Here is a 17,471-nt window from a genome sequence, read left to right as displayed (position 1 = left end):
GCTGTTGGCTGTTTGGAATTCATCCCCGCAATCTAAACTGCCATTCATCCTCCAGCTCAAGACGTACAATAGTCTGCCCGTAACGAACTTCTGTCCTGGCAGATAACACACAGTGTGGCACCTTAAATGAAGCAAATAAAAAAATATAAAAAGAAATATAGTAGTAAATAAAAAGGGAAGTTGAAAAAACGAAGAGGACCAAAAAAAAATTCAAAATAACTCTTCCACTCCTCACCACCCCAAAAAAGTTTACATTCAAAATTTGTCTGCCATAGATGACATGCAATGCAACTTGCCTGAGCAAAAATTAAAAATAATGGCTATGATCAATGTGGCACTACCACATAGAATTATCACTTAATTTCATTACTGCCTTTCTTCTCTGGTGACAGTATGCCTGTGTTACAGGATATATTGTTCTAAAATATAAACAGTTTATTGAAAAAAGCTGACCCAAAAAAAATGGTATCAGTGCAGCAATATGTGATAAGATTGTTGTTTGGTTCTTTGGTCCCCACTCTAGTTTGGAGGCAGGTTATCTTTAAAAGCACTTATTTTGAATCTGACAGAAAAGAAAAACCATAAAACCATTTCCATTTGTGGAGATTATGAGGCTTGAGCCTAGTCACTCTCTGCAAAAATGATGTTTCTCTGGTTGAGAAGTCAATTATGTGGGATGGGAAGGTGTATCTAATGAAGTGAGTGCTCAGTACAATTCTGAACGATACACAGAAAGCATTTATTATGTCAAACGTTAAAGGTGACATCAGCACACTTAGTCACTGGATGCCAGCAGCCATACCACCTGCAGGTGCTCCACCTGAAGCTAATCCATGTGAAGCTATTTTAGGCCCAGCCTGTACTTAAATAGGAAATCATCTAGGAAAACCTTGAGTTGCTTCTGGAAAAGTTGTTGGTGAGTCAAACAGGGGGTGCTTACACTGGTTTGTGTGTAGATCCAATGCTTCAAGTGCAGTCATGGGAACACTGTGCCGTGAATACTGGCCTTTGGATGTCTTTTGGATGAGATGCAAAACCGAGATCCTGACTCCTCATGGTCATAAAGATCCCTGGGAATATCTGGAAAAACAGTAGGGTGTATCCCAATGTCCTGGCTCAACTGCCCACCACTGCCTGGTCATTCTGGCCCCTTAATCATTCTTGGCCTTTATTTATTAGCTGTCTGTCTTCTTCACCACCTACTAGCTGATTGTGTGGTGAGGTGTACTGGCATAAGAATGGCTGCCATTGCATCATCCATGTGGATGCTACACATTGGGTGGTGGTTGAGGTGGCTCCTCACTAACAATGTAAAGTGCTTTACGCAGTAGAAAAGTGCTATATAAATGTAATTCATTATTAATATTAAATATTATGCTCCAAAGCTGGATTACTGCTTTTACTAATTCTTCTGTAGCAGTTTTCTGGTATAATTTAAGATGTAGTAAGATCTCCTATAAAAATGTAAAAACTTTAGGTCAGTTTTAAAGCTCAGTGTATAAGGGAATAGTGCGCAACATGGCTGTGTTAGCAGTCTCTACCCTAAAATTAATAATAACCCCAGTCCTTCACCTCTAAAGATCTTTTACCTTTGAGGAATTTTAATTTCTTCAGAAAGTCCGCTGCCACAAAGGAGTCACAGAGGTAAAGCAGCAGCCCGCTGAACACCAGTCCTTCATGGTTCAGGTTGACTGAATGAGGCCGGGAGCTCATGTAGAAGACAGTCACCTGAGGAAAATGGAAGAAATGTTTTTTAAATGGTTGAGTATACAGTGGTGTGAAAAACTATTTGCCCCCTTCCTGATTTCTTATTCTTTTGCATGTTTGTCACACAAAATGTTTCTGATCATCAAACACATTTAACCATTAGTCAAATATAACACAAGTAAACACAAAATGCAGTTTGTAAATGGTGGTTTTTATTATTTAGGGAGAAAAAAAAATCCAAACCTACATGGCCCTGTGTGAAAAAGTAATTGCCCCCTGAACCTAATAACTGGTTGGGCCACCCTTAGCAGCAATAACTGCAATCAAGCGTTTGCGATAACTTGCAATGAGTCCTTTTACAGCGTTCTGGAGGAATTTTGGCCCACTCATCTTTGCAAAATTGTTGTAATTCAGCTTTATTTGAGGGTTTTCTAGCATGAACCGCCTTTTTAAGGTCATGCCATAGCATCTCAATTGGATTCAGGTCAGGACTTTGACTAGGCCACTCCAAAGTCTTCATTTTGTTTTTCTTCAGCCATTCAGAGGTGGATTTGCTGGTGTGTTTTGGGTCATTGTCCTGTTGCAGCACCCAAGATCGCTTCAGCTTGAGTTGACGAACAGATGGCCGGACATTCTCCTTCAGGATTTTTTGGTAGACAGTAGAATTCATGGTTCCATCTATCACAGCAAGCCTTCCAGGTCCTGAAGCAGCAAAACAACCCCAGACCATCACACTACCACCACCATATTTTACTGTTGGTATGATGTTCTTTTTTCTGAAATGCTGTGTTCCTTTTACGCCAGATGTAACGGGACATTTGCCTTCCAAAAAGTTCAACTTTTGACTCATCAGTCCACAGGTATTTTCCCCAAAAGTCTTGGCAATTATTGAGATGTTTCTTAGCAAAATTGAGACGAGCCCTAATGTTCTTTTTGCTTAACAGTGGTTTGCATCTTGGAAATCTGCCATGCAGGCCGTTTTTGCCCAGTCTCTTTCTTATGGTGGAGTCGTGAACACTGACCTTAATTGAGGCAAGTGAGGCCTGCAGTTCTTTAGACGTTGTCCTGGGGTCTTTTGTGACCTCTCGATGAGTCGTCTCTGCGCTCTTGGGGGTAATTTTGGTCGGCCGGCCACTCCTGGGAAGGTTCACCACTGTTCCATGTTTTTGCCATTTGTGGATAATGGCTCTCACTGTGGTTCGCTGGAGTCCCAAAGCTTTAGAAATGGCTTTATAACCTTTACCAGACTGATAGATCTCAATTACTTCTGTTCTCATTTGTTCCTGAATTTCTTTGGATCTTGGCATGATGTCTAGCTTTTGAGGTGCTTTTGGTCTACTTCTCTGTGTCAGGCATCTACTATTTAAGTGATTTCTTGATTGAAACAGGTGTGGCAGTAATCAGGCCTGGGGTGGCTACGGAAATTGAACTCAGGTGTGATACACCACAGTTAGGTTATTTTTTAACAAGGGGGCAATTACTTTTTCACACAGGCCATGTAGGTTTGGATTTTTTTTCTCCCTAAATAATAAAAACCATCATTTAAAAACTGCATTTGTGTTTACTTGTGTTATATTTGACTAATGGTTAAATGTGTTTGATGATCAGAAACATTTTGTGTGACAAACATGCAAAAGAATAAGAAATCAGGAAGGGGGCAAATAGTTTTTCACACCACTGTAACTGGCAAATCAGTTAGTGATTTCTATAATGACTAATTAAAACAAAAAAGTTTTTCTTTTTTGAATTTCAGATCTTTCTCAAAGGAACTCCTGATAAATGTTAGACCATAACATACTATTGAAGAATTGAGTAGCTAAACACTCTGTGCTTGGAAATGCCTACACTCTAATACTGCACATGAAAAAGATGACATAATCTCTAATTGTTCATTTATGTTATGTTATGTTAAGTTAAACATGTTTAGTTTTAATATACATGGATTTATAACTGGAAAGCATATTATCATCACAGCAAGGTGCCAACACTTCTTCCTCTGTGCCAATATTCAGATAGCAGTCGATGGCCAACACTGGATTCCTGTCCATTGCAGGTGGCCTTAGGAAACAACTTGTAGCTGTGTGCTCCAAAAACTTCTCCAGCAGAAACTGAGCAGGGGCCGCCAAGAGCATCTGCTCACTGTCTGGGGCGCACACATACTGTAATGGACTGATGGGACCCACTTTTTTCAGACACCTGAATAGAAAAAAGATCATACAAGGGGCATTCAATAATTTATCTACCTCAGTAGGGAAAGAAAAGAGTTTTCAAAAGTTTTTGTTTTAGTTTTCAATATAGTCCCATGCGCTTATTCCCCTTTTCCTACAATGACTTTAACCCCTTTGAAAAAAATCTTCTGTTTGACCTTCAAACGAGGATGTCACAGCTGCCTTGACATCTTCATCACTTGAAAACCGATGGCCACGGAGAGATTTCTTCAAAACTCAGAACAGGAAACAATCTGAGGGAGCCAGGTCAGGGCTGTAGGGTGGATGGTTCAGCTGCTGGAACCCACATTCTTGGATGGCAGACTGTGATTGATGTGAGATGTGAACCGGCGCAGTGTCGCGAAGATGCTTACTTGATTCGCATGAGGACTTTCCTGACATCCTCTCTCTTGGAATGTTAGACTTGCACTGAGTCACAACTATGCATGAGTAACCTTGAGTCATGTCATAACATGTTCACACTTATTACAACATTCTTGCTACTTTCTTTCATACTCAGGTAGATAAATTATTGAACACCCCTCGTATAAGGCAAACTGGGAACCTAGACAAAGAAAACCAGCTTTTAGCAGAATAGGCCCTTTGCCTGTTTGTTAAAGTCTAATTGGACTGAAGACATGTTTGCATTTTTCAAGCTCCTTTTAGTCCTTTATATATATGTTTCCCCGTGTTACTTGTGTTTAAAGAAGACTAAGGGGAGGGGGGTTAGGAGGGTTCAGGTGGAGGTTTAAGTAAGTTGAACATTAAGAGAAGTTATGGGTGGAAGGCTGGAAGATACCACAACTGTCAAGAATTTTCTGTAGAAGTCCATCATGGATCTTTTTTAAGGAAGAGTTTAAACCAGATACTGAACTAACTAACTAGACCTGCTCAAGCACTAAGCTTCTCACCAAGCCTTCCCTTTATATCGACAAAATTCAGATGCCCTTTATTAATGTAAGAAAATTTTGTCACTTGGCAACCATTACATCACATGCAACGCGGCACATGGCCTAACTGCCTAGCAACATGCAGTATAAGAGAGACCAAAATGGTGGTGCCATCTAACAAATATAAATGAAGATAAAGTAAACAAAACAAAAGTGTTGCCATTTGTACATTTCTGACCGTGGCAAGTCTTTAAGGGGGCACTTGCATGGTGCTGATAAATACAGAAACTGATGAAGACTGCTTTTGCACCAACAGGCAACAGAGCCTGTCTGTCATTATTGGTGAAGATATTTAACTGCAAGATTTCTACTGCTCTTTGTGTGGCCATGTGATATAGTACAGTACTACAGCAATAATGATGGTGGCCCATGGGGGTATGTGTACATTGGGAGTTGCACTGATGGCTTTTGAACTGCCTGACTTTACCAAAGTGATCAGATTTTCTTTGCTGAAGTAAGCTGTCTATAATGATGCTTGTCCAAGTTCCTTTATTGCTAAGGTATATGGTTGTTATACTGGATTCTACCTGTCAAGCTCAAAGTTGCTACCATTGGACTTTGTGAGATAGCTTGAGTTGTTTATAAAGTATAAATTGGATGGTTTTCAGCATTTAAGGCACCATTTGGAAAAGATAATTGATAACTCAGCTGTGGATAGGTATCTGGCCATAGTTTTATGGCTTGTGGTTTCAACTAATTAATGTACTGTAAACAATTATACACCAACAAAAACAATATAAAGAACTCATGTCCAGCCCTAAGCATGCTCATGCTGTCATCACGTCTTATGTTTATTCCTATGCACTGGGGGTTAAAGCATGAGTTCTGGTTTGCTTTTTAACAGCTTGTGGCGAGACAAATTCCTTACCATCATTTTTGGTTTAACAACGAGATCCTTCCGTCCTCCAAAAGGGATGTGTTTCTTCATGAAACTGAAGTTGTTGAAGCGACAGATTGGTAGGCTGCTGCTGTTAATCCTCAGATTAAAGTCTATCTCCTCACAGAAATACCTGTTGGTAAATAAAAAAATAGCAACTACAATGACATGCTTTCAGGAGAGAGTCATATCTCCTATGGAGGAATGAGTAGAGGAAACTCACCTGTTCAAGTCATACTGCACATTCTGGGTGAGATCCACATTGAGTAGCACAAAGTTATGAATGTGGCAACAGGAGAAAGGGTTACAAGGTTGTCTGGCTGCAAGGTGGCGATTCCACTTGTGGATACCAAGCATGGCTATTGGGTAATGTTAGGTGTGAGCTCCATGTGCTGCATGACTGCCTTAAGAGAAACATTCCTGAAACCAGGGGCTTCCCTCTGATGATGAACTAAGAGAAAACATAAAATATGTGTAGCAAATCAAATAAAAGTAGATATTCTGAAGATGAATGTTTGAACCCATTTCTTTCAAGTTCATATTTGTAAGCAGCTGAAGTCATTCCTATGAGCAAGGTGAAAGAAAACTGCAGTAGAGCACACATATACACACACACACACACACACAGACACACAATCAAGTGTCAGTTTAGGTTTGTCAAACAGTCTTAACAACACGTCTCGGGCATGGTGCAGAAACCACATGAATATGAAAGAATTTTCAACCTTCAGAGAGAAGACACTCTCATAAGATACTACCAGCTGCACCAACACATGCACAAAGTATATACAGTGGCTTTGGAATATGTAAAAATGTATGAGTGTGAATAAAACAGTTACGGAATGGTTAATAGGCATGAACGTAACTGCATTGTCTTAAACAATGGCTGAAAATGTATGCAGCTCTCTAAACTCTTTCTGTGTTTTGATTTTTAAAACAATGTCTTAATGTACAGAGCTAACACCATTAACTACAAGACAGATTATTCAATGACTGCAACTACCTGAATCTGTGACCTTGACTTAGTCATTTAACATACATGTGCTCTAAATGAAAAAGAAGTGATTTAGTAATTTATCATACCTCTAAACATCTAATTTGCCATGTAACATTGTTCTCTTTGTAAAATAAAGGTCATTTGATCTACCTCCAATATTAAGGATGTTTTTAAAAAGTACAGGAGTGTAGAACACCAAGCTTAAAAAGCTTGAATAAACAAGATCCTTTTTGTCATTACCTGCTCTGATCTTGAATGCCATGAGCATTCCACAATACACAGGAGTCGTCCATAATAACAATAAATGGCCAAACATCTGTCCTTCTAACACCTAAATCTTCAAGGCGGTTTCGCTCAAGTTCCAGGTTGTGGTATGAAAGCTCTTTGATCATGAACTTAGCTGCTCCTATTAAAGAAACAAAGAATATTACATGGTCAGCTAGCAGTTACACAGAGTTCTACTTTAGTAAGGTGAAACCTTGAAGATATAGAAATACCCAGATCTTCTTTTTATGTAAAAATTACAACTTGTTTTGAAGGGAATAAGTTAAAAAATGGCTCTGGGCAGCAGCTCACCACTGGACCAAAAGAGTAATGTCAGAGAAATGACCAACAAAAAGAATCGTGGTTCAAATTTATAAAACATGCATATGCACAAAAAGACGCTTGGAATGTCCTCATGAAACTTTCCATACAAAAGTCAGGATTTATACAAGTAAACCTGATGAGAGAACTTGTGTATATTTATGGCAAATATGACCCAACCGTATGCAACATTTTGGAGAAGTGGGAAATGAAGACACCGTGATAAAGTAAAGAAATGCAGCCAAACCAACTATATATAGACTTGTACTCACAATAATTATTGTAACTAATATCACTATTATAATGTGGATTGACATTACAAACATATTAAACCTCAAAAGCGATTTTGTTTTTTCATCGGTTTATATTGGCTAACTGTTGTCACTCCTCAGGATTAGAAACTAATGCAATCTCTTGTTGTGAATAATTGCATTCAGTAAAATCACAGGAAAGAGTCACTCCTGGCATACAGAAAACTATAAATATTATGTCCTGCAGCCTAATGGTGTGACACAATATTGCTTGTTTGGTGCTGCTTGAAGACTAAGCAAACTGTCACGTACAAAGTGGATGAACTTTTACGGATTTGCTTCAAAGAGCCACTCTCTTGAAAATATGTGCTGAATTGGGCAAGGCATTAGAAAGACATTACAGCCATAACAGCCATTAATCAAAGAAACAGAGGACTTGAGGAATATCAAGTTCTGAAAGGAAGATCTTCATAAGTGAACAAAAAGTCAATTAAGGGCTTTCCTGGGAGAAGTCATTGCCTGCTCAGTGCCAATGGTATCCAAGGATAAAATACTGATTAAAAGAACACTGGAAAGTCTAGGAGAAATAGTATGTGAGGTGAGAGAAAAATCATTAAAGAGTATCAAGGAAAGAGAATTAGAGACAAACAGGCAAAAAGGAGGAATGTTCCAGAAGTGTGTAAATTACAGTAATGGCAGTAGGGTCTGTAGTGAAGCCCTAAGCAAATGTTGGCAAACTGTAATATATAAATGATAAAAAAATTAAACAAGTATGTGGGTTTTTGGAAGAAAGAGTGACTTTAATTTAAATATTGCAAAGTAAACAGCATGGGGTGGATGTCACACTATCACACTGAATGCAAAGGAAATGGCTTGTAGGTTCCTCTACAGCAGTAGTCTGAAAAGTCAGTGCTAGAGGGCGATAGTGGCTGCAGATTTTTGTTCCAACCTGATAGCTTAATTAGAAATCAATCCTTGCCAGCAACAGATCTTATTTAATTTATGGCATTTTATTCAAATTCAAAGGGAGTTTAGGACAGACCAGGTTTAGAACTACTACTATACATGGAGGAACAAACTGTGTAGAAATAAAAATGCATAGTAAAGTAAATTCTAACCAATCACTTAAATGTAGAAGGAGTAACACATTAAAATAGTCTGCCTTAATACTAGAAGTATCAAAAATAAGGCAAGAGAGTTGGAGCTGTATGTAGCAGAACATAATTATGATATTATAGCAGTAACGGAAACCTGGCTAAAAAACAAAGAGGGGATAAGTATAACATACAGTTTTTTTAGGAAGGATAGACAGAACAGAAAAGGAGGTGGGATTGCCGTGTATGTCAAACAGAATTTAAATGCAAGTCCTCTTCAGCTGGATGACTTAGTGAGGTCATGTGGCTTTACCTGGAAAGCATTAAAGAAAGAGGCCTTATTTTAGGAGTGTGTTATAGACCACCCAATGCAGACAGTAATTTCAACAAACATCTTTTTAGTAATATTAAAAAGGCAGGATTTACAGGGGAATATTATAGTCATGGGGAACTTTTAATTATCCGAACTGGGATTAACTTACAAATGGCGGACCACAAGACCATGAGTTTTTAGAAGTAATCAGTAATTGCTTTTTAACACAGTATGTTAAATCACCAATGTGGGGTGAAGTTTGTCTGGATTTAGTATTTTGTAATAATAAGGATAGAACTGAGGGTGTAGAGGTGATTGAACCACTAGGGTCAAGTGACCATAATATAATACAGTTCTCAGTGTTTTGTAAGAGTGAAGATACAAAGACTAAAATTGTTAAGTTTAACTTTGGCAGGGCAAATTTTGAGCAGATGCTGCAAAGTCTAAGGAGGATAGACTGGGATAAGCTTTTAAGTGTGGAGTCGGTCGAGAAGTAGTGGAACAAGTTTAAAAATGTTTTACATGTAATGCAGGACAGGTACAGTATATATCTAAATTTGGAATTAATAGGAAATTTAAAAAAAACTGCAGAGTGGGTTAATGAAGAGTTAAAAAGGAAGCTGCAAAGGAAAAAACAGCTGTATAAGGCATTTAAGACTAATAACTCCAAAGTGAATCATAGGGCATATGAGAACATGAGTGCAACCAATAAGAAGGATGTTAGGGAGGCTAAAAGACAGTTGGAGAGAAATATAGCAGATAAAACGAAAGACGACCCTATGAGATTCTTTCAGTATTTTAGTTGTAAAAGAACAGTCAAGGAGTAGGTGAAATGCATCAGAAATAATAAAGGGGAAATAAAAGATACAGACAGGGAAACAGCGAACACTCTAAACTTGCATTTTTCTGAGTTCTTCACAAGTGAGGAAGTAGATAACGTCCCAGCGGTACACAGGACTACTACGGAGGTACTGAAGGATTTGGAAATTGTAGAGGGAGAAGTACTGCTTAGATTAAATAGGCTGAAATCAAACTGTAATGTAGTGACTTCACAAAATGGTGGTACCTACAAAAAATGGTGTAGGAAAGACTCAAATATAATTTAAACAAATTAAATTAATTCAACTTATTATCAGAATTGGAATCTACATGTTCCGAAAAGGTGCACCCAAGTATGACAAGAAAGCCCCAAAAACTTACAAATTAAACCAAATCATAACAGGGAATGAGACATCATGAGAAGGAATGAAATTCTTTAACATGCAATGGTAGTTAGAGGACACAATGCCTGGAAATAGGTTGGAACTATCTGTGAAATAAATTTGCTAAGGGGATTCATGTGGAAAGAGCAGACTACTGGCAGGAGACTTTAATGAAATTCGGGGAAATCTGGATTAATTTATAACCTAATATAACTTCAGAATAATAATATCTGAGGGAAATTTAGGGAGGCACTATCAAGGAAAAGAAAGATGCCAACAATATATTAAGCCATTTCTGTGGGACTACTGTGTGTAGTAATAGAGGTGATCAGATCAAATTAACATAGATAAATGGCAAGAAGTTAAAGGGAATAATTCAAAAGAAGAAGAGATACTATAGAGGACAGCCTGAGATCTCTGCGAATTTAAATGGGAAGGAAGGCATCAGAAGCAGCAAATATGACTGCTGAGAGTACTTTGGAAAGTGAAAAAGTTGACAGAACTTGTAATCAAACAGAGAACTGGAGACAAGCTTTGTTTTTTTTACCGAAGGGATCAAGTTATTGGGGAGTTAAAAAGTAGTTGAGTCTAGACTTAAAAGTGATGCCAAAAGGGTTTTAAAACGAATGTGTCAACAAAATTTAAATTGGAGAAAAACTTACAATAAATGCAGGTGTATTGAGGGGTGCAATAGCAGACACAAAATTTATCAAACAACAGGGTGGTGTCCAGCCCAAGAATTATTTAAAGGTCTTAAAAACATACAATGTGACTAGCTGGAATTACCCAGAATGAAGGCTGGTATGGGGTTGGAAAGAAAGGAGAAATTAACATAGTAATCTCACCTCTGATTTCTGTAAGCAAATATGGTATCTAAACCTAAAGGTACAATCTAAACAGGAGAAGTGTGTTTTAAGTCATACGTTATGCTGCACTAAATTGAAAATACCCTTTTATAAGTAGTTGTTGATAATACTATAATGATTATTTTATTCTGTTAGACATAATCAAGGACACTAGATATGTTGACATTTAAAGCTAGGCCTTCAACAACACAGGAAGTGGCTGGTAAGCTGGTCATGAGGCAGATAAAAGACAGTCAAAACCAGAATACAGACAGGGTAAACAGGTAAACTAAAGGCGCATTTATACTCAAATGCAGCAAGCTGCAGACACAGTCACTTACAGGGGATGTACACTGGTCAGTTTATTGTTCAAGTGTTCAGTGTGTGGCAATGCGTGACGCTGGAGGTGCACAATCTCTCAGATTTTCCCCCTAAGTTTTTTCTTTACTTTTACATATTGATCTCACAGGTATTTCCATTTCTGCCTGCACAAACTTTTCATCTTTGTCTAGAGTCCAGGCAATGTTTTCTCAGCAAGAATCTGTGGACATTTGGCTATCGCTGTGTGCTGTTAATGTTGTAATGTGTTGGTGCAGGTAACAGTACTCAACACAACTGTTCCTCCAATGAGTGTGTGTTTTCTTGTCTGGCGCATGTGCTGTTGATGCGTACAGGGCCACACAGTTTCAAAACTCTGAAGGCATGTGGTCGCCAACGTGAGGGTCTGCATTCCAGGAGTGATAATGCAATTTACATCACATGCAATCACATCAAATATAATCATGCCTTAAGGCTCAGTAACATCACCTTGGCCCATCACTGCTGACAGCACAAAAGACTTTAAACTTACCCACAGGGCTCCTATCCACAAACCCACCCCATAAACCCTAAACCAGTCAACAAAAAGGAGTAGACACCCTTCTCCTCATTCCCTACCCACTATGCTTGCAGGTACTACCTATGCGTAATCCAGACACAACATGACCTTTTATTCCTGAAGGCACACTTTTATGATGCTAACTTCTCACCACATGATAAGAAAGAACATAGCAGAGAAGTACTGAAAATAAAGCCCAAGTCCGGAACAAAGAGGGATTTGTACAACCTGTTAAAACATGGAATAATAAGGCAATAACTAGAGTTTAGTATACCACATAATAGCATAACAGGCACATGGCACCTGGAGGTCATCTATTGTACATAAGCAAGGGAAGTATCCCGGAGCAGAAAGAAGAATGTTACTAACCATCATAATATATACTGAATGACCAAAGAAAACATAAAAATGGAAAGAGAAAGTACAGTCTAATAAACAGCACTTGAATATCCTGATGGTGGATATAAACAGGGAAGTCTGAAAAGGTCAGTAGGTTTGAGGGTGGAAGGTTTCCTGCAGCTATCTACAGGAATATTTATTTGTAAAGTTTTGTTGTACACAAGTGCATAGCACTCTTCTCTAAAACAATATAAACTCAATCTGAATCTTGGAAGAGAATATTTTAGCAAATAAACTATTTTTAAAGGATTATATAAAGTTGATGTATGGTCATTTCCCAATGTACACAAAAATATTTTATCAAAAATCAACTGAAATATTACATTAATATTGTATTCTCAAATTTTATTTTCAGACCTAATTTATCCATCCATCCATTATCCAACCCGCTATATCTTAACTACAGGGTCACGGGGTCTGCTGGAGCCAATCCCAGCCCACACAAGGCGCAAGGCAGGAACAAATCCCCGGGCAGGGCCCCAGCCTACCGCAGGGCACATGCACACACACACCAAGCACAATTTAGAATCGCCAATGCACCTGACCTGCATGTCTTTGGACTCTGGGAGGAAACCGGAGTACCCGGAGGAAACCCACGCAGACACAGGGAGAACATGCAAACTCCACGCAGGGAGGACCTGGGAAGTGAACCCCAGGTCTCCTAACTGCAAGGCAGCAGCGCTACCCCACTGCGCCACCGTGCTACCCAAACCTAATTTATACCCCAACAAATGTTTTTCTGTTGAAAACATAATCAGTTTGGCTTTGTCATGCTCTGGCCATTAAGATGGTCCTAATGTTAGTGAAAAGGAGGTTTACGCTTGAAAAAGCATCTTTACACTCTGCAGTGTTTGGGCCAGTAGTAAGAAGCATTTTCACAACCTTCAGTATACCTGTTATGTGCCCTGCATAGGTACTGATTAATGGTGGGCATCTTATTTTTTTTTATAAGATTTCTCTCTGTGACTGTATGGGAAAGATCTGTTTGTAATGGAGAATAGCTCTCTGATTTCAAAAGGTTAATGTCCACTTCCTAAGGCTGAACACTTGAAAATTTGTGACAGGAGCATTTTTGGAATATTCAAGCCATTATATGTGATCAACAAACTGCTGGATATTTTAGGTAATTTTTTCAGCTGTAGTACGCCATGCAAGTTAAAAAGAGTTACAAAAGTACATTGGTGAATGTTTTTGTTTCCAAGTTGTACACTTCATGAAATGACTCTGCACTGCATCAGCATTTGTTAGATATTGCAGGCTGACTAGTAAATAGTCTGTTACTGTACTTCATCACCTTTTCAACCCCTTAAATTAGATTTGCCTGAAAACAAAACATTATTTTATATGTGATTATTGGACACTCTGTATACACCACAGTACATTCTCTGACTTGGATGTGATGCTTTCAATTGCCTGCAGTCATAGATATTTTGCAGAATACTGTCTCCCAACCCCCCCCCCCCCCCCCCCGCCCCCACCAAAGTACGCATTAATTATTACTTTACTAGTTTATAGTTTACTTTATTATTTATTTGTACCATGGTAAATGACGAAAGGACAAGATTTACTTTTGGGATTATTGACCTCACTGCCCCTGTTGCTTTATAGCTATAGCTCTTGCTTGATTTATAGACTGGCTGCACAATGTTGCCATATTGCTAACGTGTGTGTGTGTGTAGATGCAGGCCCATTCACCAAAAGCATTATAGAGATAAAATTCTTGTAAGTGGGTAAGGGGCATGATGAAGTGCACTTAAATATGTTTGAATGTCTTCCTTCTGCTTTGATGACCTGTTGCTTTATATTCAGCCCTTCTCTTATCATTCTGGACCCAAGTAAACAGACTGTCCCTGAAATTCTCCATTAGAGTACACAGCGTCGACACCTGCATAGCCACGTAGTTAGAAAGTAACCAGATGCATCAAATATATAATAAATCAGGCTTTAGCAGAGGTTATGGTACATTTTAAGCAGCTTTCTTTAAAAGCAACACCAAACTTAAAATTGTACATGAAGAATTTGGCATTCATGGACCAAAACTCCTAAACATCTGGTAGTCTGCTGGACTTTTAGAGTCTGTAGTTTGGTTGTCCAGAATTAAAAACTGTTAAGTCTCAAGCATCAAGACTACTGATTTTTCCACCCCTGCTTCCATGTTCATCAGGGCCTAAAACTACTTTTTAACCTCTTTCTGCATCTGTTTAACTTCATGAGTGTGCCAATTTTTCAAGTTTGAAGTCCCTTCATGTATACAACTGGCACAAAGCTCAACACTGTACTCTGAGTAGAATGCTAGTGTTACAAACTTAACTTGTTTATATCAACACTCCTTAAAATTCACCCACATTGTTTCTCATCTTTGTTATTGCTTTGTTAACTCTAATCAGACTTACCCACACCAGCATTGTTGAAAACCCCAGGCAACACTAACAAGATGTGGTTGGGCCAATACTTTCGATACAAAGGCATTTCATACTCCTTTACCACCAAGATGTGCAAGTGCTCTGCACCTTCCATAGCATGGTAGATGTTCAGCAGACCATGCTCATGACGACCTGTGGTTGGTGTAAAAATTGGGCTCTTCAAAATATTTGAGTTCTGTAAAAAGAACATCAGGGATTAACAGCTTTCAAAATTGTTCCTAATACCAGACGCCAATTTATTAGTTGAAACTTATTTATTGCAAACCTGGACTTCCACTGTCTGTTTTGTGGTATATCATTTTGTACAAGTACATCAATATGCATAACAAAGGATTAATACTGCAGGACACACAATGAAAAAACAAAATCAACACCAATTCGTACCCAGGGTAGATCTACAATTAGGGCATTCTCAGTGCGTGCCCAAGAATCCCTTGAAAGTAAGGGGCCTTCTCATCTTTCCAACTCCCCACCCACCCAGCAGCAGGCACTGAAATCATCGAAGGAGGACGCAAAGCTCGATGAAATGATCGATTGCCCAAGCACCATTTTATAAATGGGTATTACCACACTAAATGGAACGACCAGTAGTCCTTGGGCTACATTCTTAAAGTTATGACAAACTCTCTGTTAAGAAGCTCTATTTATTAAGTCACCTGTGTCTGTGTAGGTCTTAATCCGGGCTTATTTGTACCAAAAATTGGCTTTTCACAAGTGGTGGGTTTGTCACATATACTGGTACTAACAAGAATTAAAATACATTTAGATAGTAAACACATTATCCCAATATGATCAGTCTCAAAAAATGATAGCTTAGTGCCACAGTGAGGTCCCCAATATCAATTACAGGGTCTATTTCTATTAAATTGCTTCCACAAATTGCTTATTATCCATTTAGTCTTAAATTCATCTATGCTCTGTGTGAATATATGGTGTAAACATAAAGACTTGGTAGATAAACTTATTGAGAACCAATGAATCCAATAGCTTTGCTTGTCAGATTATGTTTCATTTTGTTTTTACTTACTATTGCACACAGTGAATTCAAATTAATTATTGCCCACACACCAAGATTTGTCATTATTAAATCAAATGTTATAAACCTGGATGCACTACACCTTTTGCTTGCCATCTTTTGCCTGATGCAACAATACTAAATATTCTGTGTACCCACATTTAATATAAAAAACTGTAATGAGTATTTTTAATTAATGAGTCCCAGACTGACAGAAAACATCAGACCGCACCTTATCCGAAACTAAAGGTAGCCTCAGACTTTCAAGATGTCTCCCTTGTTGGCTGAAAACAAAGTGATGCTCCTTGGAGTTGGGGATGATAAAGTGAAGCTGCACCTCTTCCCCCAGCATAGAGGATGAAAACGTGAATGAGTGAATTGTTGAATCACCAACCTGAGGAAACAGAACAACCGAATTAAATTCACTACACTGTTATCTAGCAAGTCATGCAAGGCACTTTCAAAGTGATTATTGCTACTTAATGTAAATATATTATGAAATAACACTGAAAAATGGGGTAGAACTAATGGGCTAAAATATTGCTGCACATATATATATATATTATATAAATATATATATATATATATATACTGTATATACATACATACATATACTGTATATATATATATATATATATATATATATATATATATATATATATATATATATATATATGGGTGGGCAGAAGTAGGATTTCAGCTTTTTCATATGGAAAAAGACATGCAGATTATGATTATTACAATAACTTCATTAATTCAATAGCTTTATTAACTTTATAAACTAAAAAGAATGTCACAATGGCACAGTGCATTTTGGTACAATCTTATTTTTATATTTGCTCCAGCAGACCCCCGTGACCCTGTAGTTAGGATACAGCAGGTTGAATAATGGATGGACATACACATACACATACACACACACACACACACACACACTTTTCTCTTTAAATAATACAGGGCACCAGTTTAAGCAGTTGCATTTTAATCATGTCAATGCTCATAATGGAATATAGCTGCATTAGCAGTAAGGTGTGAAAACAACAGCAGACTTGTTTTCTTGAAATCTAATGAAATAAGGGAAAAATAAAAGTAATATGCACTTGAGAGATTTTTATTACTAAATTGCAAAATATTCAAGAAAATAAGAAAAATCTGTTCAGTTTTTACTAAAATGCAAAATACAAGCTATACAATCCATACCCAAATTCACTTGATTAATTAATGTTCAGAAAGTGCTACAAGCCCTCTCTAAAGGAAAAATCTTTTGACAGTTCAGTATAAGGCACATAGAGGTTTCGAGCAATGTAACACATTGGAAAATACCAAACATTCAGTAACAGAACCCTCTACCTGTTATGAAAAATTATACCAGTTAATGTCTACCTTTAACTGTAATAAAAATCAGTATGGAATGTTCTATGCAGTACTTCCATGTAAATTTCACTTTTGTGATACAACAGGAAATCACTCATAACATAATACAATTGATTGTACTATATGATAATACACAATATGAAGTACATTAACATATCTATAATGTACAGAAATAAATGTAGAATAAAATGAACAGGAAACTGAATCAAGTGAACAATATTTAATTTGAAACTAAATACATGGGTTTAAATGAACTAAACAAGCTGCACAGATACCTAGAGTGGTACAGTGGTGGCTTAATGCCTCTGAGCATGTCGACCTTACAGATCTGGATATGTGCATGTGTGTTTGTGTG

General features: G+C 37.9%; 1 protein-coding gene across 1 annotated transcript in view; it reads right to left on the bottom strand.

Annotated features, from left to right (window-relative positions):
* Positions 1–17,471, bottom strand: part of greb1l (GREB1 like retinoic acid receptor coactivator) — a 240,877-nt gene that overhangs the window by 1,887 nt on the left and 221,519 nt on the right. The window contains 11 exon segments of the mRNA XM_051928928.1: positions 1–24; positions 26–76; positions 78–121; positions 1,590–1,728; positions 3,696–3,889; positions 5,717–5,874; positions 5,965–6,103; positions 6,106–6,179; positions 6,979–7,144; positions 14,698–14,902; positions 15,975–16,136. Of these exon segments, the coding sequence (XP_051784888.1) occupies positions 1–24; positions 26–76; positions 78–121; positions 1,590–1,728; positions 3,696–3,889; positions 5,717–5,874; positions 5,965–6,103; positions 6,106–6,179; positions 6,979–7,144; positions 14,698–14,902; positions 15,975–16,136 (1,356 nt within the window).

Source organism: Erpetoichthys calabaricus, chromosome 6 (genome assembly GCF_900747795.2).
Source record: "Erpetoichthys calabaricus chromosome 6, fErpCal1.3, whole genome shotgun sequence".
In the NCBI taxonomy this organism is placed as follows: Eukaryota; Metazoa; Chordata; class Cladistia; order Polypteriformes; family Polypteridae; genus Erpetoichthys; species Erpetoichthys calabaricus.
The sequence above is the reverse complement of the archived record's forward strand: the minus strand, read 5'-3'. Positions and strand labels throughout refer to the sequence as shown.